The 20,470-nt window shown below is 57.2% G+C and overlaps 2 protein-coding genes and 1 non-coding gene across 4 annotated transcripts; 1 reads left to right on the top strand and 2 right to left on the bottom strand.

Annotated features, from left to right (window-relative positions):
- Positions 1 to 1,818: 1,818 nt before the first annotated feature.
- On the bottom strand, positions 1,819 to 14,822 carry NPR1 (natriuretic peptide receptor 1). 2 transcript variants are annotated; one of them, XR_008293028.1, is made up of 23 exons: positions 13,701 to 14,822; positions 12,916 to 13,115; positions 12,375 to 12,488; positions 11,815 to 11,950; positions 11,363 to 11,454; positions 10,523 to 10,658; positions 10,223 to 10,307; positions 9,434 to 9,554; positions 8,757 to 8,831; positions 8,537 to 8,614; positions 8,058 to 8,162; positions 7,737 to 7,808; positions 7,467 to 7,623; positions 7,008 to 7,163; positions 6,600 to 6,768; positions 5,936 to 6,082; positions 5,726 to 5,849; positions 5,504 to 5,572; positions 5,079 to 5,253; positions 4,866 to 4,964; positions 2,922 to 3,013; positions 2,332 to 2,751; positions 1,819 to 2,146 (listed from the first exon to the last, which is right to left on the bottom strand). XR_008293028.1 is itself a non-coding variant. In XM_027048381.2 (22 exons), exons 1-22 carry the CDS (start codon positions 14,425 to 14,427, stop codon positions 2,689 to 2,691), a joined length of 3,192 nt encoding a protein of 1,063 aa, XP_026904182.1. In that variant the 5' UTR covers positions 14,428 to 14,822; the 3' UTR covers positions 1,819 to 2,688. The 2 variants fall into 2 exon arrangements, 1 of the variants encoding a protein (XP_026904182.1); XM_027048381.2 differs by having other exon boundaries at positions 1,819 to 2,751.
- LOC128313103 (translation initiation factor IF-2-like) lies at positions 14,426 to 20,171 on the top strand. The gene is made up of 2 exons (XM_053209684.1): positions 14,426 to 15,144; positions 19,591 to 20,171. The coding sequence occupies exons 1-2, from the start codon at positions 14,426 to 14,428 to the stop codon at positions 20,021 to 20,023; spliced, it is 1,152 nt and encodes a 383-aa protein (XP_053065659.1). The 3' UTR covers positions 20,024 to 20,171.
- A 43-nt stretch (positions 20,172 to 20,214) lies between these two features.
- Positions 20,215 to 20,286, bottom strand: TRNAM-CAU (transfer RNA methionine (anticodon CAU)). Its single transcript has one exon. It is a non-coding gene; the product is annotated as a tRNA-Met (tRNA).
- Positions 20,287 to 20,470: the final 184 nt, after the last annotated feature.

Below are 20,470 nucleotides of genomic sequence, written 5' to 3'. Positions count from 1 at the left end.
TTTTTTTTTACCGTTAATTATTTATTGTTATAATCTAACAACTCTTGAAATTTAATTAAGAAATGACTTAAAAATAAAAAAGACTTTCAGGTTGCAAACTGACCTCCGCTGCTAATTAGATTCCACAAATCGTCCTGAAAGGTATAAATCATTAAACATAATTAGATTATTACCGGAAGTACTGCTATGACAAATGCATTACCCAAGCTCTGACACAGAAGAGAGGGGGTGCAGAGGAGAAGTGTCTTCTGCGGTACTGCTCGGGCTGGGGTTCCCTCCTGCCCCACAGCTGGACCTCAGCCGGGGCCCTCCTACCCCACCCCTTCCCAGGAGTCACGTGGCCGGTGAGCTCATGCCTGTGCGAGCCCTTGTCATCCGCCCGGCGTCGCTGAGCGCCAACGATGACTGTTGTTTTCTCCCTTATCGTACTCCAGGGAAAGCCTGCAGCCCCGCACCCCTCCAGACGGCTCCGCAGGACAGCCCGGGAAACCGCCCCTCCTGTGGGCGGAGGTCCCCGATCCCCGAGGACCCCTCCCCTCAGCAATGGCTTTCCCAGGTCTTCCGGCGGCAGGGCCTTCCCCCAGAAGGAAGTCTCCTCGGTCGCAGGGAAAGTTCTCGAGCTGCAGGAGTCCCCGGCGGCCTGGGCCTGTCCCCGCGTCCCCCCCCCCCCACCCTCCCGCTCTCCCGCCGCAGCCCCCTCCCCTCGAGCTCCCGCGCGGTGGAGCCAGGCTGCCCCGGAAGGATCTGACCGGCCACTTCCTGCAATTGTGTCTCTGGACGGAGTCCTCGGGCGTCCAGCGCTCCCAGTCTCCCCCCGGAGCCCGGGTCTCTCACGTCCCCGCCCCCGTTCGCCGCCCGCGGCCGTCCCTCCGCTCCCCTCCCGGCAGCCAGCAGCTCGGCCGGGCGTGCGTGGTTACCGGGGCAACCGGCCCGGCCGGCGTGCGTAGTTACCGGGGCAACGGGGCGCGGGGGGGGGGGGGCCGGGGGCTGAGCTAGCGCTCGCGGAGAACCCGATCCGCTGCGCCTCAAGCGGCGGGCCGGGGGCGCGGAACCTCGAGGGGAGTCACCGCACCAGGCGAGGTGGGGGGACGGCGCTGGCTCCTTCCTCACCTCGGACCGCCGCTGCCCTGAACACAGCCCGCCCTCCAGGTCCCGCGGGGCGTGGACTCCGGGAAGAGGCTCTGGGAGCTCGGAGGAGGGGCCTGTCTGCGCCTGATGGATGGCACTGAAGCAATGTCTGGCACTTTCCTTCCCCGCGGGGGAGGCGAAGCTTCGGCCACCTCTCCCCCGCGTTCGTTCGCATTCCTGCCCGCCTGCTCAGGAAGGGCTAGGGGTGGGCGGCTGGAGCAGGGCCAGCTGAGGCTCGCTTTGCACACTACCATTCACATTTGTCTACACTGGCATGGGAGTGGAGGGGCGGGTGGACAGTCCCCAAATCTCAACTGAGGTAAGAGAGGATGCATCCTTCCTTCCTGGCTCCCAAGCCTCTCCTTGGAGTCCCCGCACTCACTGTATTTCTACTGTATGCCCAACACTGGGTCATATAGCCGTTCCCAATCTGCTGTGGTCCACAGGACCCTTTCAGGGGATGGATGAGTTCAAAACAATCTGCATAATCAGGCTAATACACCATTTGCCTCCGTGACTTGACAGGTATATTGATAGTAGGAAGGCCACGAGGGTTAACTTGCTGGTGTCTTTGCACAAACCAAGGCGGTGGCACTGAGTCACTGTTCTTCATCACCATACATTGGCAGTAAAAAAATAAAAATTAAAAACCCAGTTTCTCTTAAGAATGTCCTTGATAAGACACTGAAATATATAGACATATGATTGGTTTATTATTTAAATGAGTTAATAAGGACTTGTTTTAATTTCTAATATGCTATGTATGGATAGATTTAATCCACATAAACAAAAGCTCTTTGGGGCCCTCAATAATTCTTAAGGGTGTAAACAGGTCCTTAGACCAAGAGCGTCAGCACTGCTGGGGTAATTCACAGGCTGTCACGTAGATCCTGGCTGAGGAAACTGAAGCTGATTTCAGACACTGCACTCCCCAGCTCAGGAAGCATCTTATGTGGAACAGAGGGCAGGGAGCACGGCTGTGTTTTCTGGCCACCCGCTGTCCTTCCAGAGACATTCACTGGAATAACGATGTTCATGGTCTCTGCTCACAGGAGAAACAAGGCATACAGGGCTGCCCTTCCCCTGTGCACTGTATTCAGTGCTGGGGGGGGAATGGGGGGGTGTTTGTGGCCCATGTGGGTTGGGCCTAGATGTGGACTCCCCTCACCCCCTAGATTCACCTGTAGTCCCCTTTCCTGTTACCTCTAAAGTGGCTCTTCCCCCTCCCCATAGAAGTCACAGTGTCTCAAAGTGGAGTCCACACCCTAGCCTGGCTTGAGTCCGGGTGGAGAGTGGGTACACTTGTCCGCATGTGCCACTGGATATGACTGTGTGCTTTGGTCCAGTCCCATGAACTCTGAGTCCTCCCCAACACCAGTCCTCCACCAGAGGTCACATCTGGTGTCTCCACTGGGGTTAGCACGTTTGGGTTGTTCAAACTACTTCTCTGATCCTTTTGGCAGTGGTGGGGCTGCTGTGAGTGAGGCCAGGACCTGGAACCTCTCTGTTGCCTCTGGCGCAGGGAAGGGGGTGTAGAAGGCCAAGGTGAGGGGGGGCAGGTCAGCCTCGAGTGCTACCGCCCCGCTCCCCTAGGAGCCAGTAGGTCCGCACTTTGCCTTTGCCCTGGAGGGAGAGAGAAGAGGAGGCTGGCGTAGGGAGCAGCACACTGACCCACTTCCCCAAATCAGAGGAAAGGCTTCGGGATGGGAGTGGGCTTGGCTGCTTGAGAAGGGGTCTGGGGAGGCACCCTCTGGTCCACAAGGGATGGTGAGGGTAGGGGCTTTCCTCTCTACCTTCATTTCTACGTCCCCTCGAAGCTCCAGCTCGAAACCACCAAACTCTTCCAGGACAGCCTTGGTCTCAGAAGACAAGTGGATCTTCAGGGCTGGGAAGGACAAGGGAGGGTGGGGGGTGGAAGCAATGGGAGCGGGGAGACTGGGAACTGCAGGACTCCATTCTTTCTCAGGAAGCCTCCTCCTTCAGAGTCCCACCCCTCCACGTGGAGTCTGGCCATTCTGGCCTCTCCCTCAGAATCTGACGGCTGCGTTGTCCAACACCGTAGCCACTAGTCACCGGTGGCTATTCACATTTAAGTTAATTAAAACTAAATACAGTTAAAAATCCAGGGCTTCATTTGCACGAGCACATTTCAAGCGATCAATAGCATCCTGTGGCAGAGACTACTGTGATGGACAACCCGGATTATAGAAAGAAAGTTCCAGTAGATAGCATTCTAGCGTGTTACCAGGCTCCAGACAGACAGTGTAGCACGGTGGTTAGGGGCTCAGACTTTGGGTCCTGCTCTGTCTAGTGAATCCCAGCTGGGACAGTTGCTTGGAGAAGTAATGTAAACTCTCTGTGCCTCATTTTCCTAGTCCAACAAATGCTGATGGTGACAGTATCCATGTCAAGGCCCTGTTATGAGGACTACACGAACCGCTAACCAACTATCTCAGCAGAGTCTGGCACGCAGGAAGCACTCCTGGCAGTGGTTGTTGTCACTCTCGTTTACTTCAACGCTCATCTTGTGGCAGAGGGAATTGAGGCCCAAACTGTGGGGGTCAGACCCAGGCTCTGACTCCCGACCTGGTACCCCCCACGCCTCTGTCCATAGTCGCTGCCACCACTCCTGGGGGATACATCTGAGCGGCCTCATTTTGCTGTTGAAACATTTCTGAGAGGGGCACCTGGGTGGCTCAGTTGGTTTAGCGGCCGACTTTGGCTCAGGTCATGATCTCACGGTCCGTGAGTTCGAGCCCCGCGTCGGGCTCTGTGCTGACGGCTCAGAGCCTGGAGCCTGTTTCAGATTCTGTGTCTCCCTCTCTCTGACCCTCCCCCGTTCATGCTCTGTCTCTCTCTGTCTCAAAAATAAATAAACCTTGAAAAAAAAAAATCATTGAAAAAAAAAAAAGAAACATTTCTGAGAATGTGTTCCTTGAAGACAGGACCTCAGTGAGACCCTTCCTCCGGCTCTGACTGCCCCAGACACAGTGACCAGGGAGTATCTGCTGAGCCAGAGACCCTCTGGGCTGCAAAGTAGCCCATCTCCTGCCATGAGGCTTGGATGGGGTCTGCAGGGACTTCCCCCCGGCCCCGCCAGCTGACACGGGGTCTGAGTGGTCTTCGTACCCCAGGGCCTGGCACTTAGCAGGCATTCAGTGCATGTTTACTGAATTGAATTGTACTGCACACAGCAGGAGGGTAGAAGAGGAGCCGGACGCAAGACTCAGGGCAGGAGGAGAGGGCAGCAAGCTTTTCCTAGGTACCTACTGTGCTCCACGGCCCGTGCTAGGTTTCTCACGAGCCCGAGACGGGTATTGTTTTAGAGATAAACAGCTGAAGCTCAGAAAAGTTGAATGACTCGCGTCCTCGTCATGGCATATGGTTTTCATACATAACTCTTCTAAGGTGCGCGTCTTATTCTCTCACAGGTGAGGAAAACTGAGGCTCCAGGAAGTGTGGCAAATCGACCCACAGTTGTGTGGATGGTGGAGCAGAGACTTACACCTAGCCCTCTGCCACATGCAAGAGGGAGCAGAGGGGCCCTGAGGGTGGGGACCAGGGCAACAGTCCAACATCTGCCTGGAAAGACTTTTGGATGGGGGGGGCGGGGGGGGGCGCTGATCTCTGATGGATTGGAGGTGATGTACCCTGGCTGGGGGTGAGCCGCCGGTGGGGCCGTCCTTGCTGAAGCCTGTCTGTCCCTCCAGCCCCTGCGAGCAGCCCAGCCACCTTACCTTCCCCGTTAGACTCCATCCTGGAGGCGGTGTTGACTGTGTCTCCGAAGAGGCAGTAGCGAGGCATCTTCAGCCCTACCACGCCGGCGCACACGGGTCCTGGAGGGGGTGGGGAGGGGTGTTCCATGAGAGTCAAGTGGTGGCCGAGGACCCTGGGAATCCAGGTGTGTGTGTGTGTGTGTGTGTGTGTGTCTGTCCATCTGTCTCCCTCACCTGTGTGGACACCGATTCGCAAGCGCAGCTCCTCCTGGGGCCGGTGGCGGATGCGGAAGGAGCGCACAGCATCCAGAAGCGCCAGGGCCATGCGGGCCACCTCGCGGGCGTGAAGCAGCCCATTCCGCACGGGGAGCCCCGACACGACCATGTAGGCATCGCCAATGGTCTCCACCTGCCGGGCCCACCACAGGATGCAGGGCATTAACACCGGAAATTTCTCCTCCCTGTGCCGCCCCACATGTGTTTGGTAACCTCATCTGTGGCATCCTTTCCCTGCCTGTCCCTGGGTCTCCGGGTAACAGTCTCTGCCCATGTCCCACGGTCTCCTCTCCTGAGGCTCTATGTCATTCTGCCCGTCACCCTTCTCTGACCCTGCCCATCACCATCTTTCTGTCCCCTTCCATCCCTGCTCCCACCCTCACCTTGTACACATCAAAGTTGTCTATGACGGCATCAAAGCAGGTGTACAGATCATTGAGCAGGGTCACCACCTGGAAGGGAAGAGAAGCCAAGACGGGTGTGGAGTCAGGGAGCCCATCTGGGCTCAAGTGGGAAAAATGGGACCGGAAGGCAGTCCTGATGGGACAGAAAGGCTGGCCAAGCACAGCCTGCCTGGCCCTCACCTGTGGCCGTGCCGCACTGACCTGCATAGGAGTGCTCTCTGCCGACAGGGCTGTGAAGCCCACAATGTCGCTGAAGTAGATGGTCACACTGTCGAAGGCTTCAGCCTGGACTGTCTCCCCACGCTTGAGCTGCTCAGCCACTGAGCTGTGGGGTCAGGGGCAGGTATAGGATAAGCGCAGGAGGTGGGGCTGGGACAGGGTGGCAGAGGGTCACCACACGTGGGCACTCACTGGGGCAGAATCTGGTAGAGCAGGGCCTCGGCCTTGTGCTTCTCCTCCAGGTAGGCCTGGGTCCTGTCCTCCACCAGCTCCTCTAGGTTGTTGGCATACTGCTCCATGCGGGACAGCAAGTTGTCCAGGATGTTGCTGCTGTGCTCCCTGAGGCCCCGGGAGCAGGGCAGAGGCGGTGAGAGAGCTGCCCAGAGCGCCCTCCCCAGCTCACCAGACCCAGGCTGCCATGTCAGCCCCTGTGCAGGGCAGCGGAGAAGGCCAGGCCTGGGGAGCATAGCAGGGTGGGCGTGGCAGGGGAAAGGGTAGGAAGAAAGTTCCATTCATCTCTGAGACCCCAGAGTCCGGAAGCTCCAGAGATACTGGCTACTTCGTTCATCTTTGTTGAACAGAAGCAAGTTAGAAGCAGGTGAACAGGGATCAATTGAGGACAGAGTGTGGGCACACGGGCTGGCAGAGGGACGTGTGGGGGGTCTGTGGGGCACAGTGCAACAGATGGCCCCCGGGGCTGGGTTGGAGGACAAGAGTATGTGCTCCCCTCTGCTCTGTACCACTGAGGAGGGGCCGGCGGGCCGCAGTGGGGTCCCTTGCCACTGCTGGGAGAAAAGACTTAAGTGTGGGGCACAGGGTAGCTGTTGGGCACGGGGGACACACAAACACCAGCAACCTGTTGAACTTGCGCAGCATCAGGCGAATCTGCTGGAAGGGGGGCCGTTCCTGCGGCTCCTCAGCCCAGCACCTCTGCATCAGCTGCCCCAGCTCCTCCAGGTGACTCTGCAGGGCCAGGGAGGGCCGGAAGGGGGGCTGCTCACCCCGAGTCACACGCTCCACGATCTCTGTGGTGAGGCAGGAGGGGCTGAGGGCTGGGGCCAGCCCAGGGCTGGTGAGAGACACAGGGGGGAGGTCCAGGAGCAGGCTGGGACCCCGGGGCAGGCGGGCAGGCAGACAGCGGAGTCACTAGCAGCAACAGAACCTTCCAGGAGGCAAGGGTGGTGGTGTTTGCAGGGGTCCCTCACCCTGGGGCCGGGCTCAGGTGCAGCTGTGGCAGGGCTAGGGGACTCCATGGTCCTCTCACCTTTGGGGCTAAGGTCCAAACCCTCCACATGGAAGACGCCACTCCTCAGGGCAATCTCCTGAAGGATGATTCCAAAGCTGTACACGTCACCTGCCTGGGAGCCCCGGGCAGGGGGTGAGGCCATTCGCAGGAGCTCAGGGGCTGTCCACAACTTTTCTGCAGGTTAGAGGTCAGGAGTGACCGGGCGAAGGGCCCTAAAGCTGAGGGGTGGGGGTGTGTCGGGGGAGGGGGGGAACAAGGTCCTAGAAGACGTGGCTGGAGCAGTGTGCGGCCATCAGGCCGAATGCTACAAAGACACAGCCTCCAGACCACTGCGTCGGGCTCCCCTTTCCACTGGCGAATGAGCCAAAGCAGGAATCCAGAATGGCATGCCAAGCCCTTCAGAGGCCTGGCATCAGTTGCCCCCGCCGGGCTGTGCTTGGAGGGGGGCAGGTCTTAGGGGGCAGAGTGTGGGCTCACTGGCATAGAGGGTGTGGCCTTGCTCTGGTTCCGGGTCCCTGAAGCTCTCCAGCCCGAAGTCAGTGATCTTGAGCACAAAGCGCCCGTCCACCACACAGTTGGAAGACTTGAGGTTGCCATGAGAGCAAATGGCCCCATTGTGCAGGAACAGCATACCCTGGAAATTTGCGGAGGCCGAGGTCTTCGGTGTAAGTGAGACCTACAACCAGGGCCAGGGGAGACGCCTGCCTGGCCCCTCCCCACACATCGCATGGGGGATTCCGGGCTTACCTTGACGATGTCATTGGTAAGAGAGTATCGGAACATCCAGTCCAAGGTGATGCTCTCATTCTCCAGAATGTCCTGCTGGGCAATAAGAGTGAGGCACACACCCGGCAGACCCCAGGAGGGGTGCAGGGGCCCAGTCACACAAAGACGGCCCAGGCACAAAAAGACAAAAACTTGGATTTACTCTAGTGCCCCCCTCCCCGTTTACAGATGGGGCAGATAAAGGGCAGAAAGGAGGAGGTTTGCCTGGGGGTCATACGGCAGCGGGGAACAGAACCAGGGCTAGGCCCACATCTCCTGACCCCCCTCCTCTTGTCCCCTCACCTGCAAACTCCCACGGGGACAGTACTCCGTGAGGATACAGATGTTGGGGGGGTCAGTGCAGGCACCCACAAACCTGGTCAGGTGTTCATTCTGTACATCCCGCATCTGCAGGGGGAAGCCAGCATCAGGAGCCTGGCAGAGACGTCCCTCCTCACCAAGTGGCCCTCCACCCTCAGGGGCCTCTCAGTGTTCTCAGTGCCCGTTCACTCTCTGCAGACACTCTAGGAGTCCGGTGACTCCCCCTGCGGTACCTCCTCAGGCTCACTCTGCCTCCTGATCCCTCCACCCACCAGGGGCATCGAGCACAGCCCCTCAAGGAACCTCCTCTAGGCTTCCTCTACTAGTCTCTTCTCCCCTCTGGAACCCTCTCTCTTAGCACAATATGCAGGGCCCATCCCTTTCTTAAGACACCCTGGGGTCCCCCCACCTCCTGTGTCCCTGGGACCTCTCCTAGGCCACTGCCTCGCAGCCCCACTTACATGCTTCAGTTCAAACAGCACTTTACGAGTCAGCTCGATGCGCTTACGGTTCACACGCTTCACAGCCACGAGGTTGCCCTGGGCAAGGAATGGAGGCTGCATGGTGAGATGGCCCAGTGGTGGTGACGGCAACTGCTGACAGTGGCCCTGGGGCCCGTCCTGAGCCGTTGGAGGGCAGCCCTGCCCACCCCAAGGACCCGCAGTCTTTCCCCTGGCCCACCTTATAATATGCCGTTTTGGCAAACACTTGGAACTGGCCCTCTGTGGTCAGCAGGGAGCCGTAATTGGAGCCTCTCTGGAGGGACAGAGAGCAGGAGGGACCGGTCAGCCTGGGAGCCCTGCCATGGGCTCAGCTCTCCATTCTGGCTGCCTGAGCTCTGGCCTTCACTGCCCTGCCTGATCTCGCGGCCGTCCTGCTTCTCGTTCCACATCATGAGATCCTTTCCTCATTTTTTATTTTTTTTTTTAAATGTTTACTTTTGAGAGAGAGAGAGAGAGAGAGAGAGAGAGGGAGAGCGAGCGCGGGAGAGAGAGAATCCCAAGCAGGCTCCACATTCTCAGCACAGAGCCTGACGCAGGGCACGAACCGTGAGTTCGTGACCTGAACCGAAATCAAGAGTCAGCGGCTTTGACTGCGCCACCCAGGCGCCCCTGTTTATTTTTTTAAAAATGTATGCTCACGTCTACCGTCTTTGGTCTTTGAAAGCCTCCTGCGAAGGCGGCTCTGTGCACGTGACCGTCATCTGAGGTAGTCTCTGAGGGGAACAGCACTTGTCCAAGGTCACACAGCGAGAAAGGGCAGGGCTGGGATCGGAAGCACGCCGGCTGCACTGCCCAGCACGCGCTGCCCGGACCCCTGCCCGGCCCCCGCTGCCCACCCCCACGGGGGCTCCTCACCGCGCTGAGCGTCAGCCGGCTGCCTGCACTCCGGAGGTGCCTGTCGAGGCTGCTGGGCTGCACGTCCTCCCAGCGCACCCGCCACAGCTCTGAGGCCAGGTCCCTCTCGAGCTGCATCTTCCTGGGGCATGAACAGGGGAGCCATGTCTGAACCCCTGACCCCGGGCCTCAGAGCCCGGGGCCGCAGCGTGTGCTAAGAGACCGACGGACGGGAGGTGTGGGCCAGGCTTTGCCTGCCTCCCGGGGACCTTGGGCAGCCACTTCGTGTCTCTGAGTCTCACGTCCTCACGTCCTGATTTGGGAATGGGCGACCTCGACATTTATTTCAAAGCATTGTTACGTGAACAAAAAGAAACATCGTGCGAGGAAGTGCCCTCCTTGCAGGCCTGTGTCCTTAACGTCTGCGCGGCAGCCCAGCCTCCCACCAGAAGGCAGGGTGGGGGTCCTGCACCTCCCCTCTCTGCTCCGTGCACATCAGCCTTGCTCAAGTGCCTGGGCCCAGTCCCGCAGGGTTGGAACCGCTGCTCCCCAGCAGGTGTGCGGGAGGCGGAGGCGAGGGTGGACCAGCCCACTCGCCTGCTCTGCTCTTCTCACAGCCTTATCCCTCCCGGCCCCTCCGGCCCCTCTTCTCTCCTCCCTGTGCCCTGCGGCTTTTTAGCCTCGTCTCCTCCCCCACCTCCCTCGGCCTTCCGCCACCTCTCCCGCTTCCCTGCAGGTCCCTGCCACCTAGGTCTCCACCTAGTTCTCCAGGCCCCCCAGCCTCACTCCCCACCCGCCTCCAAAGCTCACCTGTATACGAAGAAGGAGACGGTCAGAATGCTGAGCAGGGAGAGGCTGCCCACCACGGCCAGAACTTCCAGCGTGGAAAAGTGGTCTGCACAAGAGTCCAAGTTGCAGCAGGAGAGATTTGGGTTAGAGAGCGGGAAGAGGAACCTTCTAATAGTCCCTCGGTGAACTAGGAAGGTGAGTGAAGGGAAGAAAAAGGCAGATGTCCCTCCAGAAAGCCCTGAGTGTGGGAGAGGAGCACCCATCTGACTCCCGAAGCAGGAGCCTGTCCAGAACGGAGGCCTGAAGGCAAGAGGCAGTCACCTTGGTTGCAAGCCGGGTCCTCGTTGTCAAAGCCACATTTGGGGATGTCAGGAGGTGGGTGGCCCAGGGGCCAGCTTAGTTCGTGCCCTGGCACGGCCACCAGCTCTCGGGAGGTCCCATTGTAGTTCAGAACCACCTATGGGAGGGCAAGAGTGGCAGGAGGGCAAGGCCTGGGGCGACGCTTCCTGTCAGTGGAGCTGCGCGGCCTCCGCCGTCTCTGCTTCCCCGGCCTGTGTCTGGGCTGTCCACTGTTCACCAAGCCCCTCATAGCCCGGGCACCAGAGTGGAAAACCCTGAAAATTACTCAAGGGCTTTATGAAGAAAACCCCACGTAGAACCCCGACTCGACACCAGGGAGTTTATGATCTTGGACTGAAGCACATAGGAAACAGGAAAAGGCAGTGTTCTCAGTCCACATTCGCAGGCCTACGCCACGTACCCCTCCTCCAGGAAGTCTTCCCCGAGTGATCTGCTCCTCAGCACTTGTGGCCTCAATTCCTTCCTGTTCCTGACTGAATTTAATGAGCTGTGTGGCCACCACGTGAGCCTGTCTCTGCTGGGAGAGGGGCCTGCCTGTCTTAGGAGATGTGGGACTTCCTGAAGTTAGGGCTGTGCCCCCTCCTCAGAGCTGGGGTTCCCCAAGGGTAATGCTTGTGAGTCCCTATCATTCTGGTTGCTCCCCCAGACCAGAGCTGGGTCTCTTCTACCCAAGGCTCTCCAAAAGCGAGCGAGCAAGCGTGGTGGAGTGACTACAGAGCCGACAGATGCCCTGGGGGAAGGAGGGAGGGCAAGACGTCCTTCCTGCCTATACGGCACTGTCTTCTGGGGGCACACCCTTACCCTGAAAGTGCCAGTCTCAGGATGCATATCCCAGAGGGAGAAGTCGGTCTCCCGATCTCCATTGCTGTCCATTTTCCAGTATCCTGTCACCCCTGGGGCATGGAGGAAGATGGCTGTGTTTTGAGGACGTGGAAGTTCAGGAGGGTACCCACCCTACCTGATCTCCACCCCCCGATCTTCTTTGCCTTGCCCTCCAAACGCATATGTAATATGTCACATATAATAATAACAACAAGAAGGACGTGTCAGCAGCAGGAATGTCTGAGGTTGGGCACTTGGGAGGACTTCCTGATGGAGCGAGGCAGATGGGGCAGTCGTGGAGCTCCCTTACAGAAGACAGGAAAGGACTGGCATGGGTGAGTGACCCCCGCAGTGGCAGGCTGGAGGCTTCTCATGGCCTCCTGCTCGGGGTGCCCCAAGGTGGATTGTCCCTGCCACCTCCAGCCGCTGACCTTGGAAGCTCCGGTTCCACATCCGCTGAGTGACGGCCTCCCCATCAGTGAAGGTTCCCCCATGTGCCAGAGTCTCTGTCACTGCCTGGATGTAGAGCAGGAGCCCATCGTGGAAGGACGCTGGGATGGTGTTCATCTGCAGGAACAAGGGGGCTTGGCCGGGGTGGGATCCACGAAGGGCGCTCAGTGGGGACACCCTGGGTGGGAAGATCTGGGCGGCGCTGGGACCTTGGGAGGGGACGGGAGAAACCACCCCCCTTCCGTGGACAGAGACTTGACTACTCAAAAGACACCTCCTCGTCAACCTCCACTTCTGAATCCCTCTAGGCAGACAGAGCAGGACACATCATCCTCATTTTACTGATGAGGACCTGAGTTCCGGAGGCTGACCGACCCTTCAGGGTCCCCTTAGTTATCAGAAGGTGAGAACGGTGGGGGGGGGGGGGGTGGGGGAGGGGAAGAAGGGGAGGCCTGGGAATACGGAGGTGGCTGAGAGAACAGGCTGGGCACCGGCAGGGCAGTATGGAGTCCATGCTGCAGGGTCCCAGGACCCCCCTTACCAGGCCGTCCTCCAGGGTGAAGTTGAACTTCTCCTGGGCCAAGTGTTTTAGCTGCTGCAGGAATTGCAAGTACTCAGGGTTGTCCGGCTCTTTATATGTGATGATTTTGGCGGCCTGAGGAAGGGGTCAGTGGAGAGGGGAGAGCTGGGCGATGACCCAGTCCTCCCAGTACCCTGGGACACCTCCCCAGTGCATCTCCGCTTAGCCCAAGGTCAGAGTGGATGGACTCCATGTCACCTGTGAGGCACTGCCTGCTCCAAAGCAGGGGAGCCAATGGGATGACTCCTCAAGTCATGTCAGTCTGTGGGATGGGAACACCCTCCCACCTCAAGCCCATTTGTTCATCTTTTCAGCCTCCTAGCTCTGAAGTTTCCTAGACCTTTTTACACCCCGCACCCTTCCTGGCCTCCCTCACCAAAGTTCCTGAGCAGTCAAGAACCTTTTTTCTAGAGCCCTTCAGACTCCGAGGAACCCAGTGCCCAGAAACTATGTGCCACCAGCACAGAGTCCCACAGCCTGGGCTTGCAGCCTGGACCCTCACCCGAAAGGCCTGCTGGGCACTGGCATCCTGCCCATCGCCTCTCTCCCAGGGCCTGTGGGGAGCAAGACCGTGTGCACCTTGCAGGCTTTGTCCAAAGAGGTCCAGGTGGAAAAACACATAGTCCTCCCCACTCAGGCCGGCTTCCAGGGCCAAAAGCATCAGAGTTCTGAAGGCATCTGGGGAGCTGCATATGTAGATAACTGGGGAGGAAGGGGGCGGTCAGAGAGAGACAGAGAGACAGGAGCCTAGATCCCGACAGAGTGCAGAGGGGAAACTCAGGCCAGGGAATTTGTGGACTCCGGACTGCTAGGGCCTCAGCGGCTGCCGGCTGCCGAGAGAAAGGTGAAGAGGGCTGGGAGGAGTCAGTGGGCAGGGTTGGAAGAAGGAGCAAAGATAGGGAGAGCCGCAACAGTGGAGCCAAAGGTGGGGAAGGTGGGGTCAGCAAGGGAGGGAGAGGGGGAGGCTGGCCAGCAGAGAGGGGACTGGGGGTGGAGAGGGCGTGTGGGACGGGCAGAGGCTGCTGGAGGAAACCAGAAGTGGAGGAGGGGAGCAGGGATGGGCACCAAGCCGCGGGACCTACTGGGTGTTCTCCCCCCAACCCCATCCCTCCCAGGGATGGGCACCAGGCCAAGGTACCTACTGGGCGTCCCCCGCCCGCCCCTCCCGCGACTCCGGAGGCAGCGGTGGGAAGCAGGGGGGGGGGGGGGGGGAAGGGGAGTCGGGGAGCGCAGAACCGCGGAGAGAGCGGGGCCGTGCAGCCTCGGGAGGAAGAGCCGCCCCCTCACCTCGGCCTTGGCGTCTCACGGTCCGCAGCAGCAGGGAGTAGTGCTGGGGGTCGCCCTCCGCGAACTCCAGGTGGTCCACCGTGACGTTGAGGCGGTGGCGCAGGCGCACGTACAGGCCTTCCACCACGAAGAAGCAGGGCTGGTCGTCGCCGGGCCGGTACGCGTAGAGCACGAGCGCCTGGCGCTCCCAGCCCAGCCGTCGGTGCAGCGCCGCCACCAGGTCCCCAAGCTTGGCGTGGCTGGGCCCCGCGCGGGTGGTCAGCGCGTACTCGTCCTTGGCCCCGAAGCCCAGCGCCGGCGCGCCGGCCGTCAGCAGCGGCACCCGCCAGTGCGCCGTGAAGCGCCCCACGGGGGCCGCGGCGTACACGCAGCCGGGGCCCAGGAACACGGCGGGGCTGTGCTCCCACTTGAGGTCCACGGCGGCCAGCGGCGCGGCCGTGTCGGAGCAGACGCCCCGCGCGTTCTCGCTGCTGCCCAGCACCGTGCGCACCGTCCAGCCGGGCAGCCAGTCGGGCCGCGCCCTCACCCGGGCCAGCGCCAGCTCCACGGCCGGCCCCACGCGCGCCCACGACCACGGGTACGAGGTGTTGGCCAGCGGCAACACCACGGCCACCGTCAGGTTCCCCGCGTGGCCTCCGGGCAGCAGCAGCGGCAGCAGCAGCAGCAGCGGCGGGAGCGGGAGCAGGCGGGCGCCGGCGGGGCGCCCGGGGCGCCGGGGGCGCAGCATGGCCTCAGCGGGCAGCTCGGCGGGCGAGCGCTCGCGCCATGGCCCCCCGGGCACCCTCCGGCCCAGCCGCGCGTCGCGGGCCCCGGGCGCGCCCACCCCGGGGCACGCTGCCCGTCCGGCCGCGGCGCGGGGGGCGGGTGGAGGGCGCCGCGGGGCAGGTGGGCGCGAACGGAGGGGCGCCGTGGCCCGGGGCGCGGGCGAGCGCGCCGGTGCGTGCGTGTTGGAAGGAGCGAGAGCGCCCGGGGGAGGGGGGTGGGCGAGGGCGCGAGCCGGGGAAGGCGAGCGGCGGGCTTTCGTGCGCGCCTGGGCGCCCGCCCCGGGAGGGTGCCAGCGGGGGCGTCCGGCCGGCTCAAGTCCCCGGCTGCCGGGGGGGGGGAGGGGGGGGACAGGGGAGGACCCGAGCCAGGCTCCGGGCCCTTCCTCCCGCCGCTTCCCCTCCCAGACTCGGCGACGGGAGCGCCAGCCCCGGACCTTTAACCCCTTCGTCCCCGCTCCGAAGTTGCGGACCTGCCCGCGCGCTCGGTTCCGAGACCCTCCGCGCCTTCCTCCTGCGGGGAGCCGCGCCGCGAAGGGGCTCGCTCGCTGGGGTCGGGAGCAGGACCGAAGGGCGACTCGAGTGGGGGCAGCCGGGACGCTTTCGCGCCCCGCCTCCTCCCTCCCCACCTGGTTCCGTTTGGGGAAGAGAGCTGCGTTGGTTCGGGATCTTGGCAAGAAAAGGTGTGAGCCTACGGATGTGTGTGCGTCTGGGGGTGGACGGGAGGGTGGCAGGTTTCTGGAAAGGGCGTTAAACTAGGGAGCCCAGGGTCCCCGTGACCCAGTCCACCCAGGACCGCCCCCGTGTCCCAGCTTCCAGATTGAGCGGGTTAGTGCGGAAAAGGGGCCCTGGGGGAGGGCGGAGTTAACCTTTTAGTTCCCAAAAGGCTGCAGGAAGGGGGAGAAGAGCGTTTGGTGGCTGGGGTGGGGGGAAGGGAGGGCAGTGACCCCGGGGCCGCTCCTGGAAGGTGGGTTCGCGGCGGCGGTGGGAGACGGTGTTGGAAGTGACCCGGTGGTGGGGGCGTCGGATGGGGCGAGGGTTTGGGGGGCACTGGACCGCGCGGGCCGCCTTCCCCGCGCCGTGGGGTCGGTGTGCCCTCTCGTGGCCAGCAGGGGTCACTGACGCCGCCGCGCCGCTACCCTCTCCAGTCCCCGACCCGCCAGCTGTCCCGGTGCGCCCGCCACGCGCTGGGTGTGCATAGGCCGTGCCCTGGGGGAGCCGTGCTTGGGACCAACAGCTACCACGTAACATGACTGAGCACCGCAACAGAAGCTGGGGAGATTGCTAGAGCCCCAGATGAGGACGTAAGCTTGCTTTGGGGCCAGGAAAATCTCCAAAGAGAAATAATGCAGCAAGGGTGGAATGATGAGCAAGGGATTCTGCGCAGAGAGCAGTATATTCTCTATACCTGGCAGTTTTGGAGAATTTTAGGACCAGTTTTTCTGATGGTCTTAGAGCAAAGACCAACTTCAGATGGCAGGGATGTTTTGTTCCGCGTGCGTGCTCTCTATATGTGCCTTCATTGCCGACACTTAAAAAGCAGCAGACGGGGTGCGCCCGACTGGCTCACTCGGCAGAGCGGAACTCTTGATCTCCGTGTCCTGAGTTTAAGCCCCATGTTGGACAAACAGCTTTCTTTAAAAAAAAAAAATCGAAAAAAAAAATCGGCAGATGGCACACGAATATTTGGATTTCTCACTATCTTGAAATATCATAGTTAGCAATAGATGACTCCTGCCTGCGGCCCTTCTTTGAGATGACTCTAGTCCATGATAGTTCCTACCTACTCTGCATTACCAGCCTGGCTGCTGTAGGAGTTCATGTTTTCGATCCTGGCCCATAATGTAAAGTGTGTGCATTTAGGAATGACTGGGGAGAGGCCAGAAAGGGGAGCAGAGGGCAGGTCATGAAAGCTTTTGCATAATAGGCATAATATGTTTGTCCTTTACAGGGGAGCTCCAGAGGCTACAGAGGTAGATGGGAGAGTGGGAAACTTTTTTTGGGGGGGGGGGGAGCAGGAACTTTTTTTTTTCCTTTTTTTTTTTTTTTAAAGTAGGCTTCAGGGGCGCCTGGGTGGCTCAGTCGGTTAAGCGTCCGACTTCAGCTCAGGTGGCGATCTCGCGATCTCGCGATCTCTCAGTCCGTGAGTTTGAGCCCCGCGTGGGGCTCTGGGCTGATGGCTCAGAGCCTGGAGCCTGCTTCCGATTCTGTGTCTGTCTCTCTCTTTCTGCTCCTCCCCCGTTCATGCTCTGTCTCTCTCTCTCTGTCTCAAAAATAAATAAATGTTAAAAAAAAATTAAAAAAAAAAAAGTAGGCTTCATACCCAGTGCAGAGCCCAACGCCGGCTTGAAGACATGACACTGAGATCAAGACCTGAGCCGAGATCAAGAGTCAGATGCTTAGATCCTCTCTCGAATCCCTGAGATGTAGGGGGAGGGTTGGAGGGTTGGAAGGAACTTTTAAAAAGACGGTTTTATTGAGGTATAATTGATATGGCATAAACCGTACACATTTAATGTATACAATTGACGAGTGTGAACATGTATATACCTGTGAAACCATCACCACAATATCAAGGTAATATCCATCACCTCCAAACATTTCATTGTGTTCTTGTGTGTGTGTGTGTATAGAACACATGAGACCTACCCTTTTAAAAACCTAAAAAAAAAGCCCCCTTTATTTTTTTAGGTAAACTACTCACTCCCAACATGGGGCTCAAACTCACGTCCCCAAGAGGAAAAGTCACATGTGCTACCATTAGCCAGCCAGGCGTCCCACTTACAACTTTTTTACGTGGATAATACAGTATTGTTGACTATAGAGAGCTATTTTATAAGTAGAATCAATTGGACTTCGAGAAGACAGTATACAAATAACTGAGGTTTAGGTAACACTGATCCATTTGCTGAGGAGCTATAGAAGCAGGTTTTTGAGGGGTGATGACAGTTTTATAATATGTGCTGCCTAAGCAAGCGCAAGGGAATGATAACCATTTTAGTTTATTGGGTGTGAGGCGCCTATAGATCCCCAAGTGGAGGTGTCCAGTGGGCCGTTGGGTTAGTGGAGTGAAATTCAGGAGAAATGACTATGCTCAAAATCGAATTTAGTAATTGAGCCCCTGTTTCCAATGGTGGACTAAACAGCTGCCCGATCCCTGAGCTGAAGACAACTAAAAATTTTGGATGAAATGCTTTAAAAACTCAAAACACTGAAAGACAGTGAAGAATTATTGGTGTTGAGGGTGTGAAAGACAGGAAGTCTGAGAGGTGAGACAATGGTAAGACTGCTTGTGCCCTGGAGTCATTTGCTGATTGGAATTGGTGGCAGAAAATGCGTTGTGTGGGGCAAGTGAGACAAAAATTGTAGTCCAAATGTCCCTGAAGGTGAGAAACCTGGCAAGCCACCTTCCTATTTTGGGTTAGGGTCCCGAAAGCTGCACTCTTGGGGGAAACCTTGGACTTGGGTAAACCAGAAATAAATAGAAAATTCACACCCAAGATATTCAAAAAACAAAATTAAGAATCAATCGATAAGTTTAACAGTTAGACTCAACTGAGGAGCAAGGAATGCATTGGAAGAAAGAATGGAGAAACTACCAACAGTGAAGCACAGGTTAAACAGAAATGGGAAACATAAGAGAGTGTTAGAGACAGAAAGGATACTGTGAAAAAATCTAACACCTTTATTTGGAGCCCCGAAAGGAGGGGAAAAAACAGGGTAGAAGCAATATTTGAAGTGATTATGGCTGAGAAACTTAAAAAAATAGATGGAATACATTAAGCCACAGATTCAAGAAGTTCAACAAACTTCAAGTGAGGTTAAAAACACCCATATTGGGACCCATCGGGGTGAAATAGTGGGAAATTAAATCAAAGGCTAAATCTTTAAAATAGAAAAGGGTGTCTTGGTAGCTCAGTCGGTTAAGCAGCCAGCTCTTGGCTTCAGCTCAGGTCATGATCTCTCAGTTTGTGAATTCAAGTCCCTCATCAGGCTCTACACGGGCAGCGTGGAGTCTGCTTGGTCTCTCTCCCCCTACCTTTGCCCTTCCCCCACTCATCTGGTCTGTTTCTCTCTCTCCAAATAAATAAATAAATTTTAAAAAATTTTAAAAATAGGAAAAAAGGAGGATTGATTACTTTGAAAAGAGCAACCATTAGGTTGGCAATTCTTTTTCCACAGCAAAAGTGGAAGCCAAAGATAGCAAAATAATACCATAAATGTGCTGAAAGAAGATAACCTCCAAGCTAGAGTTCCCTATGCAGAGAAAATGTCCTTCAGAAACAAAGGTGAAAGGGGCACCGGGCTGGCTCAGTCGGTGGAGCCATGGAACACTTCATCAGGGGGTGGGGGGAGGTGTCCTGAATTTGAGACCCAGGTGTGCTTAAAAATAATAATACAGAATTTAAATTCTGTACACATGTACACCTACCAAGAGAAACGAATGTATCTGGCCACACAAATCTTCCACAAAAAAGGTTCATAGCAGCTTTATTCATAATGGCTTCAAAGTAGAAACAACCAAAATGGGTTCCTGTGTGTCTCAGCCAGTGGGAATAATGGCTCCACAAGAGAATGGATATACTCAAGCAATGGAATGCTACTCATAAATAAAAATAAACACATTGCTGATAAATGCAAAAACGTGGAGAATCTTGAAACGTGTCAAGCAAGAGAAACTGGGGGGGGGGGGGGAGTACATACAGTATGAGTCCATTGATGTGAAGTTCAAGAACAGACAAAACTAATCCATGCTCACAGAAATAGGAAATCGTGATTCCCTCCAGGGGCAGGGTAAAGGGGTATGAGCGAACTTTAAGTGATGAAAATGTTATCTTAACCTGCGTGATGGTTACAGAATACATTACTCAATTAATCGAGAGGAAAGCTTAAGATCTGTGCATTTTGCTGTAGTAAATTATACATCAGTAAAGTATTTAACAGAATTACACAACAGCAACAGCAACTAATTCCGGGCGGAGTGATGGTGGTAAATGTAGTTACATTGTCTCTGCATTTTTTACGAGGAGGGTATAAGTACTGCATAAAACCAAACTTTGCAAACTCAAGGATGTATGGTGTAATTTTTAGACTAACCGCTAAAAGAATGCGTAACTTCCAATTAACAGAGGCGGGGAAGGAAATACACGTTCATCAGTACAAGAGCAGACAAGAAGCGGGAGAACGAGGACTCGCGGAGGCGCAGGAGCAGCGCCGCGCGCCGTCGGCTCGCAAGGACAGCGCGTGCGCGTGCTCGCCGGGCGGGAGCGCGCTGACCCGGCGGAGACGCGGCCGCCGGGGAGCGGCGGCGGATGTGCGGTCGAGGGCTGCTCCCTTTCACTTCCCCTGCTCGTTTTTTCTGAGCTGTCTTTCAAAGGCTGCCTCAGTTTCACCTCTAGTCCCTTATCATCAGTGCTTTTCCCCCGTCAGTATATGCCCTTTTCTCAAATCCGCTTCTCCTGCCGTAAATTTCCAGCCTTCGGTGAACTCCACCGAGGCGTGGTGTTGCTTAAAGTCCTTCCCTTTCCCGTTTCACTTGCTGATGGCAAAAACAGGTTTTAAAGGCTGCATTTTTGAGGAAGGAGAAAGTAACAGAAAGGCGATTTTAAGTACTGAAGAAAATTGAACTCCAAATAGGGTCCTGGAGGAAAAAAAGAAAAGGAAAAAAAACCGAAAAGCACTAAAGAAATTGAACTCCAAATAGTGTCCTGAAGGAGGAAAGCGCAGAAAAAGATAAAAAAAGGAAGTTTCTGTAGCAGAGGATGGTTTCGATCCATCGACCTCTGGGTTATGGGCCCAGCACGCTTCCGCTGCGCCACTCTGCTACCACGCGTGAGAGTGCTCTGGCATCATATAGAAAGATCTCTTCTGGCTTCTTTACACCGCGCCACCTAGTGTCTAGTTACAAAAATAGTCACTACTGGCAAATCTGTTCTTATTGGCTAATTTCTGACATAGCAGGCGTTTTTTATTGGTCTGTAGGCCGGTCTGCCAAAGTAAACCAATGGG

Source organism: Acinonyx jubatus, chromosome E4 (genome assembly GCF_027475565.1).
Source record: "Acinonyx jubatus isolate Ajub_Pintada_27869175 chromosome E4, VMU_Ajub_asm_v1.0, whole genome shotgun sequence".
NCBI classification, from domain to species: Eukaryota; Metazoa; Chordata; class Mammalia; order Carnivora; family Felidae; genus Acinonyx; species Acinonyx jubatus.
This window is presented reverse-complemented; position numbering and strand designations above follow the sequence as displayed.